The following is a 27,901-nucleotide window of genomic DNA, read 5'->3' as shown; positions in this document are numbered from 1 at the left end:
CAAGTCTCGCCTACGAAAATCCAAATTCTCCCCAAGTCAACATGAGGGAGGGAGTATCTGCTGCTATAAAAACATCACCATCATAACTCCGCTGGTGTGTATGCGATGCTCTACAGTTTGGAAAAGACTTCCATGGCTCTGTGGGATTAACCCTCATAGCTTCAAGGAAGCGCTGTTTTGTTTTTAAAGATTTTATTTATGAGAGAGAGTATGCACAAGCAGGGGGGAGGGGCAGAGGGAGAGGGAGAAGCAGGCTCCCCGCGGAGCAGGGAGTCCGACGTGGGGCTCGATCCCAGGACCCTGGGACCATGACCTGAGCTGAAGGCAGACACTTAACCGACTGAACCGTCCAGGTGCCCCAGGAGACACTGGTTTTGAGTATGAGATGGACCGTAACTGACGCGAGCTGGCTTCTGGACATCCAGAAGCTGGTACTCTGACTCCAGGTTCCCAAGGAAAGCCCAGGCATTACATGAGATAAACCAAGTTTGAACCTGGCTCCCTCCCCCCTCCTTTTTTTGGTTTAAGTTTTTATTTTAAATTCATTTGAGGCATATGAGAAGTTGGGAAGAATGTAATAAATTCTTGTACACCCTTCACCCAGATTCTTCAAATACTAACATTTTTACCATATTTGCCTTCTCTCCCTCCCTCCCCTGCTCCCCTTCAACTGATTGGATGAGACCCACCCTCATTATGGCAGGTAATCTGCTTAATCAGTCTACTGATTTCAATGCTAAATCACATCTAAAAATGCCTTCACAGTAATATCTAGACTGGTGGGTGACCAAACATCCGGGCATCATAGCCTAGCTAAGGGAACACATAAAACTAACCACTCCAGCTAGCAAGGCTCTTTCATCCTTCAGCTTTTCCTTTCTAGACATGTTGATATTTCAGCCTTAGCATGGTCACTTCAAAGTCACAAGATGGCGGCTGAGGCTCCAGAAATCACCAACCTCAGACAACCGTGTCCAGAGCAGGAGGGGCAAAAGAAGATAAAAACAGTATTTTCTTTGCTCATCTCTCTTAACAGGAAGACAATCTTCCCAGAATCCCTTATCCGATTTCTCTTTATGTTTAATTGGCCAGACCTGGTTCACATGTCCACTTCTAGACCAATCATTGGCAGGAGGGCACAGGAAGCCAGGACTGGCTTAGACCAAACAAGGCTCATCCCCTGGGACTGGGTGGATGGTTTTGGGAGCAAGGAAGAAGGGTGGAGTGGCTGCTGGGCGGGCAACCAGCATGGTTGGCATGTACTCGATGCTGCAAACGTCAGCATGTACTTGGAGAGTGAATGCATGACCAATGGATTTTGGTAGAGGCAAGGGTCCCACCAAGGAAGACAAGTGTGTAGAGAGCAAGCTTGAGTCTCCTCAGCGGGATCAGTTGTCATGGCTTGCCCAGTGCCCTTGGTGGTTAACAGGCTATTTGGGGGACTCCACCTGGTCAGGGAGACAGGGCAGCCCGGCTGCAGACAAGGAAGTAGCCACCAGCAGCTGTTGTCCTCTCTGCTGTGACAACCTGATTCTGTCCCACTGCCTCCCAGCCTGGGCTCTGGCCAATGCACTGACCTCTGGTCGACCACCTGCTATTCATCTAGAAGCTGAATCTGCAAGGGGAGACCATGGAAGACACATCAGGAGCTTTCCCCAGCACGGAAAAGGGGGTGGAAGGAGAGAGGAGGAGCTTTTGACCCCAAAACTAACAGCCAGAGAGAGAGGTAGTCAAGGATACACTGAAATGGACCGAAAAATCCAATCCTCATTTATAGGACACTTTCCAAGCCTTTTTATATTTATTATCTTGTTTAAATCTCCCCACGGGTTGGGAGGAGACTGACATCATTCTCCTCGTTACAAAAATGAGGCACCAGAGGCCCACAAAGCCAAAAGGCCAGGGTCAAGGTCACTGTATGAGATTCCTGTGGCTGCTTTAACAAATGACCACACACTGAGTGGCTACAAGCAACACAGATTTATAATCTCATAGCTCTGGAGGTCAGAAATCCTATAGTCCAGGTGCTGGCAGGTCCACGTTCATTCTGGAGGCTTGAAGGGACAATCTTGAACAAGAACTTGTCCATGATGATCCTGGGTGTGGCTGCAGAAAAACCTTGTAGGGGCCACAGGTTTCAACATTCAGGGTGGGGAATGGAATCTGGGGTTAGCCTGGAGAAAGAAGGATGGGGCAGAAGTGGGGTGATTCATTGAGGATTTGGTGGACCTGGAGACCCTGGAGACCGGTCCATTGACCCCTTGAACTTGGATGGGAAAAATGATATCTTTATTCTCGTTAACCTTTAACTGCAATGTAGTATTTCCTTCTGCTACAAAGACAGAAAACAAAGCACAACGTAGTATGTAAGCCTGTGGCATCAGGAGAGACCACAGAGCCTTTACATCACATTTGCCTTGGAGCTATCTCGAAAAATACCGCTTTTATTCATCACTACTTTCAAATCGTGATAGCAATTAGACTGGAATCTTCATTTTAACCAACGCCTGATGGCTGGGTTAATCGGTGGGGGGCCCCGGGAACTGCAGCCAGGGAGTCTGCCAGGCTCTCGGGTGGCATTGGTGACCCCCGTGGGTGAGGGTCCTCCCCTGGGGCCTGGGTCATTACAGCTGAGAGGGGGTCCCCTGGCCCACGTTGAATGGGGGTTGCAGCCTGGGTTTGAAGCTTAGCTGGGAAGTAGGTTTCTTATCACTCAAGGTAAGTTTTTGATTATCTTTGGCCACTGGAGCCTTTTCTCAGTGCAAGCTGAGATCCACAATGGTTCACTAGCCCCCCAAAGCTGGGTTTTCAAGAGTCCATAAAGTTTAGGGGTCAAAAGCTTTAAATTTGGAGGCAGAGCAGCCCAGGGTGAAATCCCACCAGCCCAATTAGCTGCGGGCCCTTGGGCCAGGGAAGTGGGGCTTCACTGGGCCTCAGTTTCCTTATTTGTAAAATGGGAATCATGATATCCAACCCGGAAGGCAGTTTTTAGGGTGATGAGGCACTTATCTCATTTCTTGGCCCAAGGGAAGCGAGTGCTCAGTACAAGGTGACAGGTGCTTATCATGTTCTTTCCCACTGCAGCAATAGAGGCATCCATTCTCCAAGGCTTCTAAATCAAGCTGAGCAGTGAGGCATGCTTTGCCCGTTAGCAGGGACATTTTGACTCAGAGCGGCTTTGAAATAGCAGGGCCGGGCAGTGCCCCTAGAATCAGGTTTGCTAATGGAGTTTCTGCCTTGGCACTGGGCCTGTCTGGGCTGTTTATTGCAGGAGACTTGGAGGATGCAAGCAGGGAGGGGGAAGAAGGACGTGGAGCCTTCCGTTGCTTTCAGGAGCCCTACAAAGGCCGGTGGAAGGTACAAGGCTCCCTGGCATCCAGCTGAGTATGAGCACGGAGTTTCCTCCCGCGGGGTCCCAGGTGTGAGCATGAGAATGCCTCCTGCTCAAGACCTGGCAGGGCCCTCCAGCGAGAGAGCAGTTCTGAGCCTCAGGGTCCCCTTCCATCGGATGGAGAGAAAGTATCTATCTTACAGGCAGAAATCAAATGAGATGATGAAGGAAGAACTCCAGGCCAGGCACACAGAACACAAGCATGTTCAGCAGCTTCTGTTCGTTCCTTCTGGGACTGGATGCACAGAGCTGAGCCCAGCTTGGCCAGGCTGAGAGAAGAGTGGGGTGAGAGTGTGGTACAGCATATTACACCTGTTCAGTCTGCCTTGGCTCCACTAAACCCGCCACTGTGAGGCAAGTTAAATGTCCTATCAGCTTGTTTTCATTCTTCTCATTTCTCAAGATCCCTTCACAATCCAGCCTGTCCTCCTATCCCCATTTATTACGACAGTCTGGGCTCTTGTTTTTAGTGGACTCACTGAAATGGTCTTCTCCCCAGGTTGTGTGTGCATTTATTTATGATTTTCTTATTGTGGTTAAAATATACACGACCTAAGATTTGCCATGTCAGCCCCTGTCAAGTGTAAATTACTCGTAATGACATGCCCAATGCTCTGCAAACATCACCTCTGTTTGTCTCCAAAACGTTGTCATCGTCCCGGACATAAACTCTGTCCCCATTGAGCAATAACTCTCTGCTCTTCCTTCCTCCCAGCTCCTGGTAGCCTCTTATCTACTTCCTGTCTCTGGATTTTCCTACTTTAGATATTCCATATATGTGAAATCATACAATAGTTGGCCTTTTGTGCCTGGCTTCTTTGACTTAGCAGAATGTTTTCAAGGTCCATCCCTTGATGTAGCAGGGGTCCGGGCTCCGTTCCTTTCATGGCTGACTACTCTCCCATTGCATGGATGGACTGCAGTTTGCTCGTGCATTGGTCTGTTGTGGGACACCGTGGGTTGTTTCCACCCTTTGGCTGCCGCGAATTACACTGTTAGGACTGTTTCTGTACAAACCTGTGACGTGCCTGTGGTCAGTTCTTTCAGGTGTATCCCTCGGGGTGGAATTGCTGGGTCAGACGGTGATTCTGCGTGTAACTTTTTGGAGAATTGCCAAGCTGCTTCCACAGCAGCCGTAGGGTGTTATAATCCCCCAGCAATGCGTGAGGGTCCCAGCTTCTCCACACCTGTCCCACTGCTTGGTCTTCTCCGGCTTTTTAATGATAGGCAGCCTACAGGGTGCCAAGTGGGGGCCCGTTAGGATTCTGATTTGCATTTCCCTAATGATGTGGAGCATCTTTCCCTGTATTTATTAGCCACTTGTAGATCATCAAGTCCTTTGCCCATTTTAAAATCAGGTTTTTGTCTTTTTGTTCTCGAGTCGTTGTTCTTTATGTATTCTGGGTATGAAACCTTTTTTTTTTTTAAAGATTTTATTTATTTATTTGACACAGAGAGAGAAAGCACAAGTAAGCAGAGAGGCAGGCAGAGAGAGAGGGAGAAGCAGGCTCTCCGCTGAGCAGGGAGCCGGATGTGGGGCTCCATCCCAGGACCCTGGGATCATGACCTGAGCTGAAGGCAACTGCTTAACCGACTGAGCCACCCAGGCGCCCCTGGGTATGAAACCTTAATCAGATAGGATTTGCATATGTTTTCTCCCATTCGATGGGTGGTCTTTTCATTCCCTGCTTGTGTCCTTTGGTGCACAGAAGTTTTTAATCTTAACTGAAGTCCAATTTATCTATTTTTTCTTTGGTCGCCTATGTTTGGGTGTCACACTTAAAAAGCCATTGCTAAATACAAGATCATTCCTGTTTTCTTCTGACAGCTTTATAGTTTTATCTCCTAGAATTTGGGTCTTGGATCAATTCTGAGTTAATTTTTTTATATGGTAAAGGGTAAGGACCCAGGTTCATTCTCGGCACGTGTGCAACCGGTTTTCTCAGCACCATGTGTCAGAGAGACCAATTTCTCCTCAGTAGAATGGACCATCGAAGTGAGGGGTTATTTCTGGGCTCTCAATTCTATTCTGTTGGCCTGTATGTCTATTCTTATGCAGATACCACACTGTTCTGATTACTGTAGCTTTGTGTCAAGTTTTGAAATCAGGAGATGTGAGTCCTCCAACTTTGTTCTTTTTTCTTCAAGATTGTTTTGGATATTCTGGGTCCCTTAAAATTCCCTGTGAAGTTTAGGATGAGCTTTTTTTCCCATTTCCCATTCTCATTTTCCCATTAAAAAAATACCATGAGGATTTTGATAGAGATAGCTTTAAATCTATGTATGGCCTTGGGTCGTATTATCATCTGAACAATATTAAGCCTCCCAATCCATGAACACGGTTCCATTAATATTTTAGGATCTCCTGCATTAACCTTTTAATAGGGAATTTCTTAAAAGTGAGAAAGGCAACCAAACTCAGAGACTTGAATCCCTGTTGGTCACATTCGAGGTCAAGGGGAAAGACCCCTTTCTTTTTCTTTTTCTTTTTTTTTTTTTTAAGATTTTATTTATTTATTTATTTGAGGGGAGGGGCAGAAGGCGACAGAGAGAGAACCTCAAGCAGACTCCAGACCAAGAGCCAAGACTGATGCAGGAATCCCACGACCCTGAAATCATGACCTGAGCTAAAATCAGGAGTCGGATACCCAAATAACTGAGCCACCCAGGCACCCTGTAAGACCCGTTTCTTGCTGGAATATCCAGCATAGAAGGACTTCAGAAATTCCTCAGCGGATTAATTCAGGAGCATCTGCCCAGTGTCCCTAGGCTTGTTTTATTTTTATTTTATTTTTTTTTTTAAAGATTTTATTTATCTATTTGACAGAGAGAGACATAGCGAGAGAGGGAACACAAGCAGGGGGAGTGGGAGAGGGAGAAGCAGGCCTCTCCGCTAAGCAGGGAGCCTGTTGCAGGGCTCGATCCCAGGATGCTGGGCTCGATCCCAGGACCTGGGGATCATGACCTGAGCCACTCAGGCGCCCCTCTAGGCTTGTTTTAGAGCCATTGGTTTTCTTTACGACCTTCTCTGTTCCTAATGAGTAGTTAATGCCCAGTATGTGGAAATAACAGATTGCTTAAATATGCCTTACTGTCTGGATCATGGTTCCAAATGAACCTCCCTCTCCCCCTAACACGTTCCAGGGGCTTTAAGCATACCTAATTGCCTCTTCGGACTTTCTCGCTTCCCCAGCTCCCGCGTATGTAATTCTCATGGTGACCACAAGATGGCAGCAAAGAGCAAAGGCTGCGGGGGTGGAGGGGAAGGAGAAAGAGAGGTGAGGGTGTGAGCCCGACAGACTCAGCTCCGTGAGGATGGCACCCCTCCAATCGCACACCCGGCAGGCCTGCGATACGGACCGGGAGTGTGAAAGTGCCCGGTGCAAGGGGGCTGACACGCTCCAAGTGAGATCACGCAGACAACTGGTAGAAAACCAATGTCTTCCTTTTACACTGGGAATGGCGGGAGCGAGGAGAAATCAGGGACAGCAAGCCACTCTCCCTCCTCCTCCCTCTCTCTCCCCTCCCTGGTGTGGGAGCCCCCCACAGCTGGCGTGGAGGGCAGAGGAGGAAACGGGAGGTGACCCTCTCCCGCGTGACTTGCGGCATCTAGAGGCCGCCCGCGTTCCCTGCCTCGGGACCCTCTGCGCCTCCAAGCCAGCAACAGCCACTCACGTCCTCCTGCGTCTTCTTCAGCTGAATCTAACTTTGGGTGGAAAGGCTGTGGGCTTTTAAGGGCTCATGTGATTCGATTGGACCCACGTGAATACCCAGATTACTCTCCCCCTCTCAAGACCCTTTACTTATTCCCTTCTGCAGAGTCACTTTTGTCAGATCAGGTAACACATCAACAGGCTCCAGGGATCAGGTGTGGACATCTCTGAGGGGCTATTATTCTGTCCGCCACACCCCTTCCGGCTTCCCCAGGCCTCCTGTGGGTTTAGTGGCATTTCCTCTCCCGATGTCCGAGCTCACAGTGGCCCCTCGCTGGCTCCCTCATTTTCCCACGATACCCCCATCACTGTGGCCAAGCCTTGGGGGAGGATCCCTTTTCCTGCCCCCATAGCCCTCACTCCATATACACACTTACGGCAACTGAGCCTTTCCCCTTCTCCTGGTGATGACTTCCTGCTCCTTCAACTGGAGCCTTGTCCTTAGAACACGAGAGCTTCTCCCTTGCAATTCCCAGCCTGGTCCCCCAATGAAGGGAAAGAGCAGAGAAAGGCCTTGGATTCTGCGCATCTCTGAGGAACTCCATCAGAGGTGTGTGTGCCTGGCACGTGGGTGCTCAGATGGAACCCTCTTGGTTGGGTTGGGTTACTGAGTCCTCACATTCTGCTCCCTGTGCTTCCCTCCAGGTCTCTACCCTATTCTGGGCAGCCCCAGGCTAGCTCTCCCAGGTCTACACCCCACTCTGGGCAGCCCCAGGAAAGACAGAGAGTGAGTTTTCTCCATCTTTTCCTTGTGTGAGATTCGTCTCAGGCACTGATGTCAAGAAACAGAACCAGAGTGGTACCATTTTTACCTGCTCTGACTTGACCAAACTTAGCTGGAGAAGCCTCAGTTCAGAGCAGCTGAACCCCTCCAGCGGACAGGCTCCAGATAATCCTTTTATCCGCAAATTCTCCCCATTGGTGGCCTCATTTATGGTCTGCCGCTCAAACTCTTCCCAAACTCTTCCTGGGCCACTGGCCACTTGCCATGTGCAGCCCTGCTTCTAATCATTGCTTACTTCCTTTGGGGTAGGTGGGGGCCTTGTTGCCAGGGTAACTGAGAGTGGACGATGGGCCTGGGATCTTGACCTTTAGCTCTGCCTAACAGGACTGTTGCTACATTCTTGGCTCATTTCCCTTTCACACACATTTCCTCTCCTCGCTGTTCACTCTGATGTTCTCCCCTGTGAAATGTGTCTGGCCTCCACATTTTCTCTGGGATTTGCTAACTCAGTTCCTTTTATTCTTATGGTCTTTTTTTTTTTTGACTTGGCAAAGACACCTAAGGGATGGTGCTCCATACTGCCTCCCACAAGCAGGCACACCATGTCCTCCTCCTAATGCTCTGATCAGACCGCGGGTTTGGGAGGCGATGGTCTGCCCCCTTCTGTCACACAGCTCCCCCTCCCCGCCTCTCGTACTGGTCCCATCCATCCGTAGTCTCTGCCTCATTCATTTCAGCCAAGGTTGCAAAATGGCGACGTTTCTAATTTTCACCCTTTCAACAAATATTAAGTAGAATTCTTTTGTAAAAAAGATGTTTTTTCCTTATTAGTTATAGCTGTATGTTTATCCTGAAATAGTTTGTACAAGAAAGGCTGGGCTTAGTTATATCCTATTCATTGCCGGGGCTTGGCAATTTTCTGAAAAAAGCATTGGTGTTCTCGTTCCTTCCAATGATGACCAGTGAGTGGCATGTTCCTTGATCACTGCGGATGCTCTCTTATCTTTGCTCTTAATGAACTTAAATGTCTGCCAAATGCTGAGAAGACATTGGCAGGAAAGAACCAGGATGGTTCCTTCCTTCCTTCGGGACAATCTGAGTCGCTTACTGTATTTATTGTTGCAGGTCTTAATCTACTACATCCGTACCACTGACCATGTGGCTGTACACGGTTGTTCATTTTTATTTAAGGGGTTCAGGTGACGTACCTCTAGGTCTGTCATTAACCCTGTGAGGATGGAGCAGTGTCTTATGGTCTTACGGTCTCCTGTCCATGTCTCTAGTGCGAGTTGGGGCATCTAGAAGGGTCTGGGATGCAGTTGTAGACTGAGTCCATGTGAATGCAGAGTGGTCATTCTTTCTTCAAGGGCTCTTTCTTTTGCCCTTGTTCTGGACAAGAGCGGTGGCGCATTCCAGCAACACCAGCTCACTGGCACGACACCAGCTGGGAGTCCAATGGGTCAATCCCACTCTGACGTTACCTGGAGCCCATGCAGGCCTCACAGTCAAATGGCAAGGTCCTAGCAAGGCTGCCTCCCCCTCAGATGCTAGCTAGCTGTGAGTGGGGTCCTCAGACTGCTTGGACCCCCGCCCCGACTTGGCTACAAATTCAGGGGTTTCCATGGCCCCACTTTACTTTCAATAACCTGCTGGAATGACTCGCAGAACAATGCCATACTTACAATCACCATCTTATTATAAAGGATGTAAATGAACAGGCAGACGAAGAGATACACAGGAGGGGTGGGCTGGAAGAGTCTGGAGTGTAGAGCCCCTTCCCCATGGAGTTTGGATGCGCCATCTTCACAACACACTGCTCTCTTCACCAACCAGGAAACTTTCCAAGCCTTGCTGTCCAGAGTCTTTATTGGGGTTTCATTACAAAGGCACCATTAATTAAATCACTGGCCATGGGCTTGAACTCAATCTGCAGCCTCCTCTGCTCTTGGGAGGTTGGGGGGATGGGGCTGAAAGTTTCAACCCTCTCATCACATGCCTGGCATCGATGGCATGGCCAATCCCTCCTTTGAAACTCTTACCAAAGGGCCCAAACCTCGTCAGCATAAACTCAGGGATGGTTGGAAGAGGCTCCTTGGGAATGCAAAAGACTCTCCTATCAGGGAAATTCCAAGGGCTTCTGAAGCTCTGCGCCAGGAGCTGGGGACAAAGACTAGATATACTCTTTGTTCTATGACAGCGGGTGTCGGGGTATATGCAGTGGTAACAAAGTATCTTTCAAGTATCTCTGAAGCTAAAGCCACAGCGTAAAGCCTTGAGATCTGGCAAGAAGACACTCATCATGGGGGGGGGGGGGGGAAGGTAGGCTCAGGAGGAAAAGACAGTAGGCTATTATGTATGTGAGGCAGCAATTATAATGCAAGCCTTTGGAGAGTTTAAAAGGCTAAGAAGACACAGGGGAGACCTTCAACTCAGCAGGTGCAGACTGGGTTTTGTGTGCAGAGGAAAAGAGACAGGAGCCAGGCGGAGGAGTGTGAGAGCCAGATCATGGAATTATAGGAACCCAGGGGCAGGTAGAGGGCTTCCCTTTGGGACTACGGAGAGATCTCTCTGCTAAGGCTTGAAGGAAAAGGAAGGAGCTAATGGGAAAACACACAATGGTTGACAGAACGATGGCGCCGGTGAAGCTGGATGAAAGCGGATGAGTCTGGTAAGGCGGGTCACTTGCCGAGCGAGAGTTCAGCAGGCTGATGCTATGGACTTGGCGTTCTTGATTTCAAGAGGAGTCAAGGAAGCGAGAGGAGGAGTAGAGGAGAGCAGATCTGGTGGTGACAGCGAACTGAATCTTTAAAAAGCAGCTGCCAGATGACTTCTAGAAGTCTCTTCTAGCGTTACCGTTCCAGGGTCCTACGACTTCTGAATGAGAACATCTCATTGACAATAGGATGCATCCCCATACCACAACTGCCCGGTGTCTGCACTGTCTGGAGAGAAAGAAATAGATGTGCCAGAATAAGACGTATCCTAAGCAGTTAAAACCATTGGTTAAAAGAGTCAGAGAAAAAGAAGAAGGAAGGGTGTCTGAGAGGGTTTGTATTACCAGGGACAACTTTTGGGCACTGGTTACAGTGCAGATCTGGGGAACTAAAGCAAACTCTAGGGTTGGGCGGTTCTTCTGAAGCTGGGTTCTCACCTGGGGGCGATTTTGCTCCCGACAGGACATGAGGACATGTTTCGAGACATTTTTAATGGTCCCAACTGGGACAACTAAAGAAGGTGCAGCCAGAAAGGGCTGGTGATGCCTCAGGGGACATTTGGTAATGTCTGCAGACATTTCTTGTGGCCACAGTGGTGGGACCAGGGATGCCGCTCAGCACCCAACGCTGCCCGGGACAACCCCCAACCCAAAAACGAGACAACCCATATGCCAACAGTTCCCCCAGTGGAGAAAACCCGCTCATAGAGCTGTTGCGTGAGTCCTGGGTCACCTGCCTTAGGATTGCTTGTAATGGGAAGGCAAAAACAAAAAAACAAAACAAAACAAGACAACCCACGCCTGTTTTGTTTTGTTTTGTTCTCAGCTCCTGAGTTGGGCTATCTGTTATTTGTGGTGGAATGAATTCCAAGTTGCTACAGCGGGAGAGGCTCTTTGATGTAAGCATGTCACAGGGGCATCTCCAGAGGACACTTCCTTTAGATTATTCTTACTGGCACTTTCCACGATCGTACAGGATATCCAGTCCCATCTTTGAAGCAGAAAGAGGACAACCATTCAGTAGCTTCTTTTGCTAGGAGATGCCAACACCATTTGTCCCCTCCACCCACGTCACCAGTGGGGTCAGCTGGGTCCAAGATCACGGGCCTAAAGGAGAGTCAGAAGCATTACATGCTTTTTAAAACCAGTGGCCTCAGAATCAGGGGCCCCATTCCACTCTTAGCGCCAAAACATGTCCTGTGTTTTAGGTGCCGGTAATTCAAACGTACTGATAGAGCGCAAAGTGATTTCCTAGAATTCAATTACATTTGCCAATAATATTTTGAAAGCTGCTCATTATTATACACAGGACGGCATAAGATAAACATCTCCCTCCTGTTAGGTCGACTGAAATATGCTGCATAATTTAATCAGCTGTAATGTCACGTCGGCCACGCCCATGGTAGCCAGCCAACCCATGGTATCTTGTTCTCTCTTTCTTCTCTATTCTTTCTCAAAGCTTTTTCCTTTCCTCTCTTTCCCTTTCTTTTGTTTCCCTTGTTCTTCTGTTCTGCCGGGAGCACTGAATGGACACGCTAAGATTCCCTGCTATTCGTGAAGGATAGCGGTTTTGCGGGATGTGGGTCTGAAAGGGTGGATAAAATCTGATCTAATAAATCTAATTCTCCTGTAGGACGAATCGGCCATGAAGGAATGATGGTGTTATTTCTCAGGGACACACTTCCGACTTCCATACCTCTAAGACCTGATAACGAATTCACACTTTTCCTTCCAACCTACGAAGATGGAAGCAACCCAGGGACCTGTATCTTGGTCCTTCTTTCTCTATTCCTCCTGGATGACATTCTCTCCTGCCCCCCACCCCCGGATTTCCTCCCCGGAGACTATGGGAGGTTCTGCTGGTTGGCACCTTTCCACCCCCACCCACCGCCATCCTCAGTTTCTCGTGGGGAATAATGAACCACGACCCCAGGGAGGAGAATCCAGGTCGCTGGAATAGCATTGGAGGGAATCAGGTTAAGAAAAGGGGTGGCAGGATTTCGGGCACCTGGTTCTCTGGATCTGGGTCAGTAGGAAGTTCCTCACAGTCTCATCCTCAAAGTTGTAATTGACCGTCCAGAAGACACAAAGCTGCTGATATTTTGTGATCAACTCCAGGACCGTATGGAAACCTTCCGCGGTGTCGAAATTCTCTGCTCCACTCCCCTGCTCCCAGGAATAGATGGTGAGCAGCTCCAAGGCGTACTTTGGGGGCAGAGACCCCTTTCGTTTCAGTTTCCTTTCACACTGAGGGAAGAGGGGAACGTCAGACAGTACTGGTGAAGGCAGGGAGGTGCAGTGAGCTCAAAGAGTACAGCAGAGACCACACATTAATGGCCGCTGGGGCCACAGCGGGGCAACTGAGGCACGAGACACGGTGCTGATGGGACTGGGCTGCTGGAGGTCTGAGCAGGTGCTTCCTTAGCAGCGTGCAGATTTCTGGGTTGGGCTACGGCCATATAGGACTCCCTAGAGTTATACTACAGCGACCGCTTACAAAACACCCACTGTGTGCTGACCGTGGGGCCAGACATTTTACGGGTCATTCCTAATCCTCCAACAACCCCACCAAGCAGGCATAGATCGGCGTTTCTGATGAGGACATGAGGCTTGAGGAGGGGAAGTGACTCGCTCAAGGTCACACGGTAGCCCTGAGCCCTCTGAGCACCCTGGGGCTGGGGGTATGGCCAATTCTCTGAGTTTCTGGGTTGGAAACCACAGAGCTCAGGGAGCTGTGCACAGGAAGGAGACATCCCAGGAAAGAGCTGATGCTGTGCTGGATTTCTGCTGCGCGGAGATACTCAGAAGGTCCCCTGAGTGCGAGACAGTGACGGAAGCAAAGGGAGGCTAAGCGTTACAGAAAATGCAGCCCCTGGTCCCGCCTGTAGCTGCAACCTGTCTTCCAAGGATGGCATCTGTGTGTGCTAAGCATGGGCACTGAGCTGGGGTGGGGGGTAAGCCGTGCTGGTGACCTGTAGGCATGTACATTCCCAGTTTCACCTGCCCTTGGTAGGCAGAATAACTTGGATTCCTGCTGAATTCTCTGGGGGTCAGAGCAAAGGCAAAATAAGCAGCTTTGATGGGAGGGGGTGCTCTACAGCTCACCCCAACTTCACGGGTTTGGTGACGGGGACTCCACAGAGATATGCCAGATTAGTGGACAGAGTCCCGAAAGTGGCTCGGGCCCCAGCACGGCAGAGTGTGGGCACACGGAACACTCGATGGGAACCGGTTCCATGGTCCCAGAGCACGAAAAAAACAATTCCAGACAGCTGGAATGAGCACTGTCATACCTGTTTGTACCAGTGTTTCACCAGACGAATTAAATCCTTCAGTTTGGTGGGCCGGGAGACAACGAAGTTACACTGCAGTTCTGTGAAACAGGTGGAAAATTCTCCCCCCTCGGCGTCTGAGGACTTGTACAGATTGATGAGCTCAGTGTAGACCTTGGGGCTGGGTGGGGAGCCAGGATTCAGTTGACCTAGCATGGGGGAGATATTTAGTTTATGCTTTACTATGCATCAAAGTAACCGTTTTCCAACATTTTTGACCAATATAATTTAATTCTGGGAAATGACTTGGAATTCTATTGGTATATTTGAACGATCGATCTCTAAGATACGGGGAGTAATGAGATATTTAAAAATACTATATGGGCTATATGAGTAAGCGTGCTCTTATTAAAGTATTATCTAGATTTGCACAGTCCAATACGGTAGCCACCAAACAACGTGGTTATCTGCGTTCAAATTAACTAAAGGGAAATAAAATTAAAAATTTAGTTCCTCAGTCCCACTAGCCACATTTCAAGCTCTCATTAGATATAGAACGTTCCTATTATCACAGAAAGACCTTTTAGATAGCACTGATCGAGAGTTTGCTAACTATGGATGGTAGGCCAAATCTGGCCCACTTCTTGTTTTTGTAAATAAAGTTTTATTGGAACACTGCCATGCTCCTTTGTTAATGTATTGTCTATGGCTGCTTTCAGGTTACAATGGCAGAGTCGAGTAGTTGTGACAGAAACTGTATGGTCCTCAAACCTGAAAATACTTGCTACCTTGTCTTTAAAAAAAAAAAAAAATTAGCTGACCTCCAATTTATACTGTTATTTTGTCTCTAGAGACACTAAGAACCATTCAGAGGGAAGGTATCAGAGTCTTCTTGATTCTGATTTGAAAAATGCCTGAAATAGTCTTGGTTTCTTTTAATATAACATTATGTATCTGTCATTCATGAACCGAATTTCCAAAGCAGATTGCAGACACCCAGATTTCCTGTCTTTGCCTCAGAATTCTTCCCAGTCTGTTCTTTCATTTCCTTCACTAACACTTGTGGCATTTTATCTATAAATGTGTACAGAACTCCTGTGGACCCCATTCTTTGATAGGTATTGTGAGTGATACTGCAGGAATATAAGAAGATAAGGAATATGGTCCTGGCCATCCTCGGGATCCTTAAGTGAGAAAGGAGAATGAACATGTCCACAGGTGTAAGGCATTGCTGCCATTACTCATGCCACCTGCTGGGGTCACTAGACCATAAGCCATTACTAGGTCACATGGCTTTCCCTCCACCCACCTTGCCCCATCGCCCCATCGCCCCAGAACCCGGCTTCCTCCTCTAGAAGTGAAGGTCTGGGGGTGGGGGGGTCTCACCTAGCGCATTAAATGCAGGCAGCACATCAAAGTTCACACTTTCGTTGAGCACTCTGGATTTCAGAGAGAAGCTCAGCACCCTGGGAGCCTTCCATTTTGAAATCTCAAACTTCACTGCCAACTCTTTCTCCTGCTGACAGGCTTCTAGCTGTTTATGGATTTCCTTGATGATACAGCATCTCTCGGTTTTTTGGGAGGCGTAGCTTTTAAGCGAGTCTGGGAACACGATGAGGTCAGCATCGGACCCAGTCTTCAGAGCTGTGCCTTTGCCCGTCGACCCTCCCTAGTGAAGAGAGCAAGCGGAGATACAGCATTTTCTAGATCCCGAGCCCCGAGCCCCCACGGGCTGGCACCAGTGGGCTCATTAATGAGGTTGCCAAGGTTAGGGTTCCAGGTTAGGGTCCAGTTAGGGCTGAGTCCAAAGCAGAGCGTTCAATTTTTCAAACAAATAGTTTGGTTTGAAAGGTTTTCTCATGCCCTTTGATGTGCTTATTAACACACAAACAACTGATGGCTCCTTACCAGTTACCCACTTCTCACGTCAACTTCCTCAAGATTTCTCCCAAAGAGCATTTAGCTTTGTGTGAATTCCTGTGATCTGAGAGAAATCAAACTGGATGGAATCATTGCGTTGAAAGATCCTCATCTGTCCCCTGAGTCATCTGTTTCCTCTTACAAGCTGGGGATCGTGGGATGAATATTCATGATTTAGATACAGGGCTCTGCAAACTTTCTGTAGGGGGTCAGGTAGTAAGTGTAGGCTATGTATGTCCCTGCCACACAGGCTTCTCCACTTCTCCCCCCACCGCCTCTCTCTTCCTCCCTTCCTCCTCCTCTTCCTTCTTCCCTTTCTGCTCTAACAACTCTATTAGGCACGGCTCCTTAGCGGACAGGCTGCTTCGAGGGCAGGTGGGGGAGAAGCCAGCTTCCCCACAGAGAACGGTCCCAGGGCACCGTGCTGGGGGCTTTGCTCTGGGCACCAACCCTCATACTTGCTGCCCCGGGTGCCCCCAAAAAGCTCACTCGATTTTTATGGAGAACACGTTTGTTTTACCCATGGGTAGTAAATGCCTGGCAGCGGGTTAGGGGCAAGGGGAAGGTGTTCTGTCCCCTGTAAACAGGTGCTCAAATCGCTTCGTTCACGCGGCTGGTCTGTGAGTGTTGGCCTTCACAGGCCGCTCCATGCCCCCTCCTCACATTCAGGGGACGCCTCCCCTGTCACCCAGCAGACAACCCTTTCCAACTTCAGGAAGACAGAAAGCAATGTCCTATGCGCTGGCGGTTCTCTTCCTATTTTCTTCTGTGAGATGCTACCATACCTTTTCTTATTTTTTTACTGTCGGGTTAATGGGGGGTCTCAGGAAGGAAGGGAGAAAAACAAGCTTTGACAATCCTAACATTGACCATGAACTCAGCCTGTGACCATGAACTCACTCCGATGACCCTCAGTGAGACATTTTACTCTCCTGGTACTGCTCCCCGGGTCTGTGACAGGGCAGCAGGCACCCAGGTCTGCTGGTGCCGTATGGGCCTTTCCCTGCTCCCTCCTCCGGACCACGGGCACCTGGTTATCTGGGCGCTGACCAACAGACGGAGGGAAGGGGGTTAGCCCATGGCCTTGAGCCATGGACAAGAATGACCCAATCTGCCGACTCTCTAGCTCAGTTGATGGGACTTATCGGGCTGTGGTCATTAAAACAAGAAAGAGGTCACTTTTTGGTTCAGTACACACCGAGCTTGGAAGCTGCAGTGGTTTGAGTGGTAGTCCCCCCAATAGATATGTCCGCTGGGAACGTGAGAACGTGACCTGACTTGGAAAAAGGGTCTTTGTGTAGATGTCATTGAGTGAGGGGTCTGTGGACCCTAAATCCAATGGCAGGTGTCCTTAGGAGACAAGAGAAAGAAGGAGACCTGCAGAGGAGAGGTGATGGGGAGACACAGGCAGAGATAGGGGGGTGCAGTTCCCAGGTCAAGGCCGCTAAGGGCCACGGCAGCCCCCGGAAGCTCATACAGAGCCAAAGCTATGCTGTTAAGGACGGAAGCAGTGTGCGGGCAACCCCGATGAGAGCCGGGGTCCTGGGTGCCCATCTCCCCCCACTTCCCTCCCACCCCCCTTGCCCTCCGTCCACTGGCGGGCACTGCAGGGCTCTGGGAACTGCGGAGGAGAAAGGCCAGCGCTCACCTTCACAGTCTTTTGAACCTTTGTCGCTGAATGGAGAAAGCAATTTTTTTGAAGGAATTTACAGATGATGTCAACAGCTACCGCGATCTGGTCTAGGAAATGTTTGTTGGGCTGGAGAAAGTCCTTGATAAACTTGTCTAGAAGATGGCCCGGGGTGGTGAACAGCGGTGCTGGCTAGGAAGGTAGACGAGCACTCAGCACTTGCATCGACACGCCGCGAGAACATTCGGGAGAGTTCAGGGTGCTGCCCAAGACCCCCGCCCCGCTCCCCCCCACCGCCCCGCTCCCCTGCCCCAGAAACAAAAACTGTGAGTTGTTCCTTCCTACCCCCCGAGAGGTCTGACCCTTTCCGGGACTCGAAGCTGTTCTGGGCGTGGCATTGCCTTCTGTGGCTGGGAACCCTAAAACCTTTGTGCCCGCCCCCAGTCTCCCATTGCCTGCAGGGACTGCGGATATCTGGAGAAATGATCACCCGCGAGCCTTTTCAGGCTTGATCAGCTTCTGTTGCACACATGTGCCCATGGGGATTGGCTTCCCAGGGCTGCCCTAGCAACGTACCCCTGGGGGGCTTCCAGCGGACAGAAATGTATTCTCTCACTGTTCCAGAGACTAAAATCTGTGCTCAGTGTGTCAGCAGAGCTGGGCGCCCTCTGAAGGCTCTATGGCAGGAGCCTTTCTTGCCCCTTCCAGCTTCTGGAGGCTCCAGCAACTCCTAGCCTTCACTGACTTGGGGACATACCACTCTGGCCATTGATGTGCCTGGGTCTCTGTGTGCCTTCTTATAAGGACACCAGTCACTGGAGTCAGAGGCCATGCTAATCCTGAATGACCTCATCCAACTAATGATGCCTGCAAAGACCCTACTTCTAAAGAAGTTCCCATTCTGAGGATCCAGGTGGACGTGAGTTTTGGGGGACACTAGTCAACCCTCTATACTGTTCTCAGGGTGCTGAGGAGAGAGCCAGCCTGGGATCGGAGGGGCTGTGGGTTCAGTCCGAAGGGACACTTCTCTGCTCCAAAAGGGGTTGTGGAGGGTGGGACGTGCTACTTCCTTGCATCTGTGGTCACTTCCGGAAAGAAATCATATTCTGATCTCTAAATGGGGTCTGCACAGAAGTGTAATTCTTTCCTCTTCAGTCAAAAAGCTCAGGCTGTGGGGTCTACTCCATGTCTCATGGGTCATGACGTCCCACGGGAGGCCCCTCCGCTCCCTGCCCCACCTGCTCAGTCAGTCTACCCTAGAAGTCCCAGTCGGCGGAGGTGGAGGGGAGGTGACGCCCCCATCTCCCCACATGTCCGCCTCTTAATCTCCGGAACCTGTGCATATGTTTCCTTATATGGAACGTGGAACTTTCCAGATGTGGTTAAGCTAAGGATCTTGAGATGGAGGAATTATCCTGGATTATCCGGGTGTACCCAATGTCATCACAGGGGTCCTTATAAGAGGGAGGCAGGAGCATCAGTTATATAGAGAGATTGAAGGCTAGAAGCTTAATTAAATTAAATTTGTGTTCTTTTCAGCCTTGAAATTTGTGGTTTTCTTTCCTCCTCCTTCCTTTCCTTTCTTTCTTTCCCCTTCCTTCCTTCCTCTCTTCCTTCCTTCCTCCCTCCTTTCCTTCCCTCCTTCCAGCGGTAAGAGGAAGCAAACACACTGCTCCGTATAGGTACCAACCCTTTGCTGGAGAGCTCTCCTTGGGGACGGGGGTGGGCTGGTCAGCTTAAAAGTTGAAGGTCAACCTTGGTTGCCTCCAGATGTTCACAGTGGACCTCACCGGGTGCTGGAAGGCAAATTCATTGCCAGTACTGCCCTTCCCACGGGGCTGAGTATCGTGGGGGGCCCGCGGGCGTGTGTATGCATGCGTGGGCCTGTGTGCACGTGCCCTCCAGTGCCCAGACGCCCTGATGCAGCAGGTCACGGGCCTGAGTCGCCTCCAACAGCTCTCATGAGAGGGAAGGCCTCCTAGTTCTGGAAACAGAGGTTGATTGGGTAGAAAAGGGAGCAAAAGCAGGGATCAAAAGATGGCTTAGGGGCAGCATGAGAACTAAACGCAGCATGGCTACTGGGCTGGGAAAAACTGGCTATCAGAAACATTTTTTGGATAATTGGCAAGATCTGGAAATGGACTGTTGCTGGACGGTAATAACGTATTCATCTTAATCTCTGGAATTCGATCATTGCGTGTGGTTAGCTAAGAGAATGTCCTTATCTGGCAGCCAACTCCAATAGCTCAGTCTAAACAAAACTCACAACACTGAGGATGATGATGATGAGTATGTGTGCATACACACAGACCGGAACACAGCTAAAGAGGTCAAAGGTTACACATTTGGGTGTCTAGGTCGATGCAGCGGTTCACTGAACCATTTTTACAACTTTTCTCTACGTTTCAAAGTTTTCAGAATAAAGTTGGGGGGGGGCATATTTTTTAAAAGGCTGTTTTAGGAAGCCAGGAAAATTGAGGTCAGGGAGCAGAGACCAGAGTCCAGTGAAAGTCGGGACAAGGAGTGGGCGCACCGTGTTCCTTCTGGATCCAGGCAGGGAGCTCCCCGCCCACAGGGTCCTTCCCGTCCAGGGCCCCAGGCATTTGGGAAGCTCACTTATATCCCGTCTTTGCTCAGTTGACCCTCAACTTTCTGTGCCAAATGGAACGTAGATCCACCCTTAGCATACTTCGGATGTAAACTAGTCCCGTGTCTGTGCAATGTGGAATTTGGTTGACCTATATGGCCTCAAACGACACATTTGTCCCCCTGCCATCCCATGACCCCCAGAAAATGGAAAGGATTCAGTGGCCCAGACTGATAACGTTCTTGTTGAATCGTCCTTCTCCAATAAGCTCCGAGAGCGCAGGGGCATTCTGTGGGGGTAGGTTGGCTTCTCCTTTGGGGGCTGGGAGGGGAAGCCGGCGTATCTGCCCCACAGCCAGCCCCTTGATCTGCACTCCAGTTTGGGGACAGGGCAGCTGCCGTGCACTCGCCTGGGACTCTGCTCCGTGTGGTCCGTCCCCACCTCTCCACCTGCTGTCTCTCCTGCAGCAATTAACTGAAATCTCTAATCTGCAGGTGCCCTTCTCTCTTTGTTCAGTTTTGCTCTTTACCATCATTTTAACAGAAAAGGGTGGCCCCTAACGGTGTGTTACGGATTGAACCGTGTCCCCCTAAAGGATATGTTGAAGTCCCAACCTCTGGTACCTGTGAATGTGACCTTATTTGGACATGGGACCTTTGTATGAGGTAATCAAGTGAAGATGAGACCATTGGGGTAAGTGCTAATCCAACAGGCCTGGCATCCTTACAAGAAGAGGAGGGAGACACGGAGACAGACACGCAAGGAGGGGAGACATTGTGAAGACACACCACAGAAGGCCATGTGACAACAGAGGCAGAGGTGGGAGGGACGTGGGAGGCTCCACACGCCAAGGAGCACACCAGCAACCATCAGAAGCAAGGAAGGATCCTCCCCTGGAGCCTTCAGAGGGAGCCCATCCCAGCCCACACCTTGACCTTGGACTTCTAGCCTCCAGATCTGTGAGAGAATACTTTCTGTTGCTGTAAGCCCCCAGCGTATGACACTCTGTCGCCACAGCCCTAGAAACTCCACACATGGTGCTCTTGGCTGAGACCGGGTCTGGGTGTCAGGACGCCCTCCCTGCAGCGTGACATGAGCTGTATTTGCAAAGCTCTCTCACCAGAACGTTCCACGATGGTCCAGGTGACTCATTCTGGCTGAGAGAAGACAACCAGCTCTGAGCTTCTTGCTTTAGCAGTTGCCAACACGCCCTATCTTTGCTCACATTATTGGTTGGGTCAGCTGGATCCAAGATTACTGGCCTATGAATTCCATTAGATTAAAAGAAATCAGTTGGGCTGCATGTGGAGGAAGAAATCCACGTTGGGGAAGGAGGACTGCACAGGGCGTCTGGTAACCCGGACTCCAGCACCCACGCTTCCTCTCAGTTGCTCAGGCGCTTTGTCTGAGACGGCTAGACCCTCTGCTCCTGGCTTCTCTGTTTCACAAAGATGTTCCGTTAATAACATAAAAAAATAGCCCCTTCCTTCTATAAAGGGAAGCACCTCTCAAGTGTTTGTTTGGGCGACAAAATATGATGACGGTCTGGAATGTGAAAAGCATTGGTCAGGTTCCCCTATTTCAGGCAGACCCCGCTCTGCCTCCCCCCCCCCCCCCCCCGAGGCTGGTGTTCTTTTGGTGCATCCTTGGCTGGGAGGGACAGGGCTGAGCCCTCGTGCTAAGGGGCACAGCCTGGCTTGCAGGTGAACAGGTAAAGAGAGAGGGTGGAGGGAAGCTTGGTACCTCGATGACCGGAGCTGGCTCAGCAGAATGTTCCGGACTGTCTCGTTCTCAAAGTTGTAGTTGACTACCCAATAGACACACAGCTGCTCCTGCTGTCTGATTAGCCCCAGGACAGTTCTGATGCCTTCTGCCATGTCAAAGTTTTCTGCTCTGCACCCTTGTTCCCAGGCATAGACTGTAAGCAGCTCCAGAGCATACACGGGCTGATGGGATAAATCTTTCAGCTTTTCCTGGCACTGTGGGAGAAGAAAGGGGTAGTGACTAATCTGGGGACCCAGCCCCCCTACCCCCATGCCAGGGAACTGAAATCAAGGAATCAGCAGTCTATAGGAAGTCACCACCCCCAACCAGTGACTAAAAGGAGGCCACGCCTAAAATCCGATGGATTTTAGTATCAAGCATTGGCAAGGATGGGGAGCACCTGAAACTGTCGTACGTCGCTGCTGGGAGTGTCATTAGGTACAACCGTTTGGGAAAACTACTGTTGGCAGTACTTCCTAAAGTTAAATATATATATATTATTACAGATATTTAATATATTATATATATTTATGTAATGATATATATTTTATATACTATATAATAATATAGTGTATCGTCTGCATATGTATTTATTATGTGCACATATATACATATATAAATATGTCACGTATATATGTATTTATATATATACATACATATTCAGATACCTTATAACCCAGCACTTCCACTCCTGTATATTTACCCAAGAGAAATGAGTGCTTAAACTCACAAAAAGACATGTAGGGGAATATCCATAGTACCCTAATTCGTACTAGCCCCGATTTGGACGTGACCCAAATGTCCATTAGCAGAATGGATAAAGGTGTGGCATACCAAGACAACAGAATCCTACAGAACGACGAAACACCACAACTCCATGCAACAACAGAGACAGATCTCTCAGACATCACGTTGAGCAAAAGAGGGCAGAAAGAGCACGTCCGGTATCATTCCATTGATTTCAAGCTCAAAAACGAGCAGAACTGATTGGTGGTGACAGACGATAGGACGGTGGTCGTTTGGGGGGAGTATTAACCGGGAAGGGGCTTAAGGCAGCTGCTGGGATGCAGGAAAGGTGCCCTATTTTGATCTGGATGTTGCCAAAAAGGTTATAAAAATGCACTGAGCTGGGGGCACCTGGGTGGCTCAGTCCTTTAAGCATCTGACTCTTGACTCTTGATTTCAGCTCAGGTAATGATCTTGGGGTCCTGAGATGGAGCTCTGTGCTCAGCGAGGAGTCTGCTTGAGAGTCTCTCTCTCCCTCTGCCTCCTCCCCCTTCACACTCACCCTCTCTGTCTAAATAAATAAATAAATGAAACCCTTAAAAAAATTGCACTGAGCTCTATACTTAAGAGTGTCGTACTTTCCCGGCTGTGGATGATCTCGGTGAAGAGGAATTGGACGACAGCCCTAGACACATAATTGGAAAATTACCTGTTGGTACCAGTGCTTTACCAAGAGGATCAAATCCTTCAGTTTTCTGGGACGGTTGTGAAAAAACCTCTGCTGGAGTTCTGTGAAGCAGACGGAGAACTCGCCGGGGTGGGCTTTTGTCATGTCCAAGGCTCTTCTGAGCTCTCGGTAGGTCTGGGAGCTGGGCTTCTCGCTGAGGCCTGGTGCAAAAGAGAAATGGAGAACCTGTGGTGTTTGGGCGGCCTGCCCCCGGGGGAGCCAGCTGTGAAGGTCTGCTGGGGTTCAGCAGCGCACGTCGGTGGCTTCATCTGTAAGGGGACCGGTGTGTTCGCCTAAAAGGTGAGGGGCGGCGAGCCTCGCACAGTAATAAAATGACCACTGCGAAAACCACATGGTGCTGGCCTCAGGCAAGATCAGCAGGAACGGAAGGATGGAAAACACAATTACAAATGAGGAAGGGGGAGCTCTGAATTAGGAGGGAAAGGTGGCTCCTTGAACAAATGGGGTTGGCATGGCTGGCATATACCTGGAAGAAAATAGGGTCCATAGATCGCATACGGTATATTCTGCTACGGAGCCCAGCCGGTGAACGTTCTGTTTCGGAGAGTCAAGGATACAGGGACTCCGAGGAGGCAGGTAAGGTGAAGGCAGGGCACTGGAGGCTGGGGTTAAGAGGCCAGCGGGCAGGCATACTCCCCTCAGAACTGGACCCTGCGATGCCGGGTAGTGGTTCTCAAACTGGGTGCCAGTCGGAATCCTGCTGCCCAGCTAATCTGGAGCATGGGCCCAGGAAGCTCTCAAGTCCAGATGAGCTTTGCAGGAGGTCTGACACCCAAGTGGAGAGAGCTCGGGCCTCTCTTTTTTTACTGTTTCTCAGGGGATTCTGATCCCCACGGAAGTTTGAGAACCACTGGTGTGGGGCTAAAGAAGCATATGCTACGGAGGGGAGGAATGTCAATAGGATCACAGAATTTCCACAGGATTTCCACTCTTGCTAGCGGAGCTCTACTGTTTACAAGCACACTTTACAAACACACAAACAAGAGGAGCCAGTAGCCAGCTTGTTCCTTTCATTCACTCCGACAGATTATTTAAGAATTCCCCAGTAGGTTACTTTTCCCAGAAAGCAATCCTTATCCTGTCCTTCCCCAGAGGGATCTCGGTTGGGAACGTGCAGTTCTAGCGCCACCTGGTGGCAGCGCCTAGATACCACATGCGAGGAAGAGCGTGTTTGTCGTTTTCACACCATCCTTGCATGTTAGGGTGAACCCAGCAGAGGGCGCCCTGGCCCAGTCTCCAGCCACCATACTCCGAACAAGAGAGAACATAGGATTTCCTCAGAATTCTGAGTCACACGGGGTCTCTTCACCTTGACCCCAGCCCTTGTTTGAGGTAGTCCTTATCATCCTAAGGGCCCCGTAAACTAGCCATTTGGAGTCTGATCTTAGAGTTGGCAAAAGTGGGTAAGTGGTGGGACCAGGATAGGAACTGAGGGCTGCCTACCTTCCAAACCAGTGCACTTTTCTCTATCTTGGTTGCCTTCCTGTGAATGTGAGTCACAGAGGTGTGTGTGTGTGTGTGTGTGTGTGTGTGTCTTCATCTTAAAGGCATCCCAGCTTTGGGTTTAGAAGATCTGGGCTTTTATTCTAGTTCTATCAGTAACTGGCTGTGTGTCTCTGGGACATTCCTTTCCTTCAGTTTTCCTGTTTGCTTAATGAGGGGTTTAATTTCAGCTCTGACATTTAAGTTTGTGATTACATGCACCTGTGCTTGAGACTAAGCTGTCACTAGGCTGAGCTTTATCCTTCCTTCCTATCTACCATCCATCCATCCACCCATCCATCTTTCCTTCCTCCCTTCCATCCGTCCAATCTATCATATCCTTCCTTCCTTCCTTCCTTCCTTCCTTCCTTCCTTCCTTCCATCCAACCATTCATCCATCCAATCTATCACCCATCCATCCATCCGTCCATCTGTCCATTTGTCTGTCCATTCGTCCATCCAACCAACTATCCATTCCTCCAACCAGTTGCCTTAATGTTGACCTAGTCAGGAGGCAGACTCCAAATGCCTGCCCCAGCTGAACTTTTCCCAGATGTTTGCCCCATCCTCTTCTTCTAACCAACATTTATTCTAGTCTAAATCCCCAGGGGGTGGTGTGTGAACCAGCAACAGCAGCATGGCCCTGGTTGGACATACAGACTCCGTGGCCCTGCCCCAATCTCCTGAATCAGAACCTGCATTTTATCAAGGTTCCCTGGTGATTTGTGTGCATGTCATAGTTTGAGAAACTCTGCTCTAGATTCTGGAATCTAGGACATTTTCTCCAAAGTCAGTTAGGAGGTGGGGGAAATGTTCTAGAGAAGAGAGTAAGCCTCCGGCAGGAGGGACCTCCTCTCTTGAAGGTATGTGGTCCCTGGCTTTGGAACATACCAGTGGTGTCTATCCCATCCCCAGCCTCGAGGACCCCCATGGCTGTCTGCCACCCCTTTCTTCGGCTTTGCTCTCTCAGCACACCTCTCCAGACCAGTGCTCCTCACACACCCAGGAACAACTCACCCAGAGCGTTGTAGGCAGGCAGCACCTCAAAAGTGATGCTCTGCCATTTTGTGGACAGCTGGAGGGTGAGCCCACTGTGGAACCTCTGGACCTCCATTTTGGCCGGCAGCTTCATTGTGAGCTGACAGTCTTTCAGACACTGCCAGATCTTGTTGAGGATTTTATCTTGTTTTTTTTTCTGATCCTGGAACTGTTCAAGGTCACTGACAAAGATGACAATCGTCCCATCGGAGTTGCCCCTCAACATGGTTTTCCTGCCATAGGAGCCGCCCTGCCAGTGACAGAGACGTAGATGTGAGACTCTGGACCCTTTGGGGTCCCCAGACGCCCCAGCAGGCCATAGTATTTCTCAAATCAAGCCAAAGCCTCAAGTGTCGCCAGGCGTCCATTTGTCCACCCAAAGACCTGCATCAGGATGCCCATAGGAGCACCTCTCATATGAGCAATGGCCATCAGCAATAGGGTGGACAAATGTGGTGTCCTCGCACGCTGGAGAACTACCCAGCGTTGAAAGGGTAAACAGACGCCCGCACACAACAATATCCATTTCATAAACAGGATGGGGTCAAAGAAGCCACACAACAAAGCTACAGCGTGCATGATTTCATTTACATCTGGCCACCAACCTGTCTGGTTTTCCTGGGACATTCCCAGTTTTAGCACAGAAAACCCCTCAGTCCTGGGCAGACCAGCATGGGGTTGGTCACCCTACAATTATGCCAAGTTAAAAAAAAAACAACAAAACGGCAAAACGAATCTATGCTGTTGGAAGTCTGGAGAGTGGTTAGGGGAGGGTTGGGGGTAGGGACTAGATGGTGGGTCCCGGGGCTCTTGGGGCCGGGAAGGTTTCCTTTCTCCATCTGGGTGTAGGTGACACATGTGTGTTGTTTGTGAAAAATCTATCGGGATGTACACTTAGATCAGTGCCCTTTTCCTATGTTTTATTTTAATTAGGAAAAAGTGAACCATATCGAGAGGCGGGATGGCCTAGTGGTTCGGGGCGTGCGCTCCCAAGCAGAGCATCTGGGTTTAAAGTCCAGCTCTGCCTCCAGCTAAGTCACTTCCTTGTGCCTCATTTTCCTCATCTGGGCCAAGGCCAAGGGATACCAAGTATCCAGGTGTCTTTACTTCCAGGGCTGCTGGGCATGCATGAGGCGGCCGCCAGGAGGCACGGTGCGTGCAGAGAAGGAGGGCTCCGGGGCTGGCGGACCTCTAACTCTCTCCCACCTGGCACCTTCCCAGCTCCTTTTCCTCCCCCCAGAGGCCCGGAATCTTCAGCCTCAGCCCTGGGATTTGTACCCCTAGCACCAAACACTTCTACCTGATGAGAGCCACCCCCTCCTGCCATTGAGAAACCACAGAGCGACCTTTGGGTAGTTTTACTGAATCACCCGGCCTCAGTTTACTCCTCTGTGACATGGGGAGGATAGAAACAATGACGGTGAGGAATCACAGCTCATTTATTGAGCACTAACTATGGCCCTATACCAAGAACATTATAGCCTCATTACAGTCTGGGATTATTCTTCCTCTCTCATCTTACAGATTCAGAGACTGAAGCACAGAGAGGTTAAGTAACCTGCCCCGGGGTGCACAGTAGTCAAGGTAGAGCTGCTCCTAAACCCATGCTCCATCACGTCCCTCGAGGGTGGCGAGGGCAAGAGGATGTCTTGTGCACCCAAAGCCTGTCACCTGGAAGGCACTCAGCACCACGTCACTCCTCCTTCCGGTGGCCATTGAACCTCCAGGCTCCCAGAAGCCCTGACCCCCAGCCCTCCACTCACTTTCACCACACTTATCATGTGGGGGATCTGCTCCGTTTCCTGCAGGACGTTACAGATGGCGTTCACCGAGTCATCGATCTGCTTCTGACACTCTCCATAGGGCCTCAGGGAGTTCTCAATCAGTTCATCCAGCTTCTCGGGCTGCACGGAGTACAGATTCGACACCCAGATCCCCATTGCTCCTGGTGGCGGCGGTGACGGCTAACTGGACGGAAGGGAAAGGAGAAGGAGCCACTCCCTTACCCGGAGCCAGGAAACCAAAACTCACATTCAAGAACCAGGAAACTGCAAATCACCAGGCGAAAGCCTAGAAACTGAAACTCACAGAATGCTCCAGCTGACTTCCTCGTAGAGAATTCTGCCCACCCCTGCAGGGTGGGCAGCCGGCCAGTCAGCTCCTCCCTGGGCGTCCTTTTTTTTTTTTTTTTTT

At 50.0% G+C, this 27,901-nt stretch overlaps 1 protein-coding gene across 1 annotated transcript; it reads right to left on the bottom strand.

Annotated features, from left to right (window-relative positions):
• Nucleotides 1–9,503: 9,503 nt before the first annotated feature.
• On the bottom strand, nt 9,504–27,758 carry OAS2 (2'-5'-oligoadenylate synthetase 2). Its single transcript, XM_035017044.1, is given in 12 exon segments — nt 9,504–10,685; nt 10,687–10,770; nt 11,495–11,648; nt 12,550–12,788; nt 13,835–14,022; nt 15,200–15,482; nt 17,382–17,555; nt 21,071–21,212; nt 21,694–21,929; nt 23,150–23,328; nt 25,688–25,958; nt 27,472–27,758. Coding segments are annotated over 12 exon segments (2,154 nt in total). The 5' UTR covers nt 27,649–27,758; the 3' UTR covers nt 9,504–10,658.
• Nucleotides 27,759–27,901: the final 143 nt, after the last annotated feature.

This window comes from Mirounga leonina, unplaced genomic scaffold, assembly GCF_011800145.1.
Source record: "Mirounga leonina isolate KUSES-001 unplaced genomic scaffold, KU_Mleo_1.0 Mir_171, whole genome shotgun sequence".
Taxonomy (NCBI): Eukaryota; Metazoa; Chordata; class Mammalia; order Carnivora; family Phocidae; genus Mirounga; species Mirounga leonina.
Note: the sequence above shows the minus strand (reverse complement) of the source record. Positions and strands in the feature narration are given on the sequence as shown.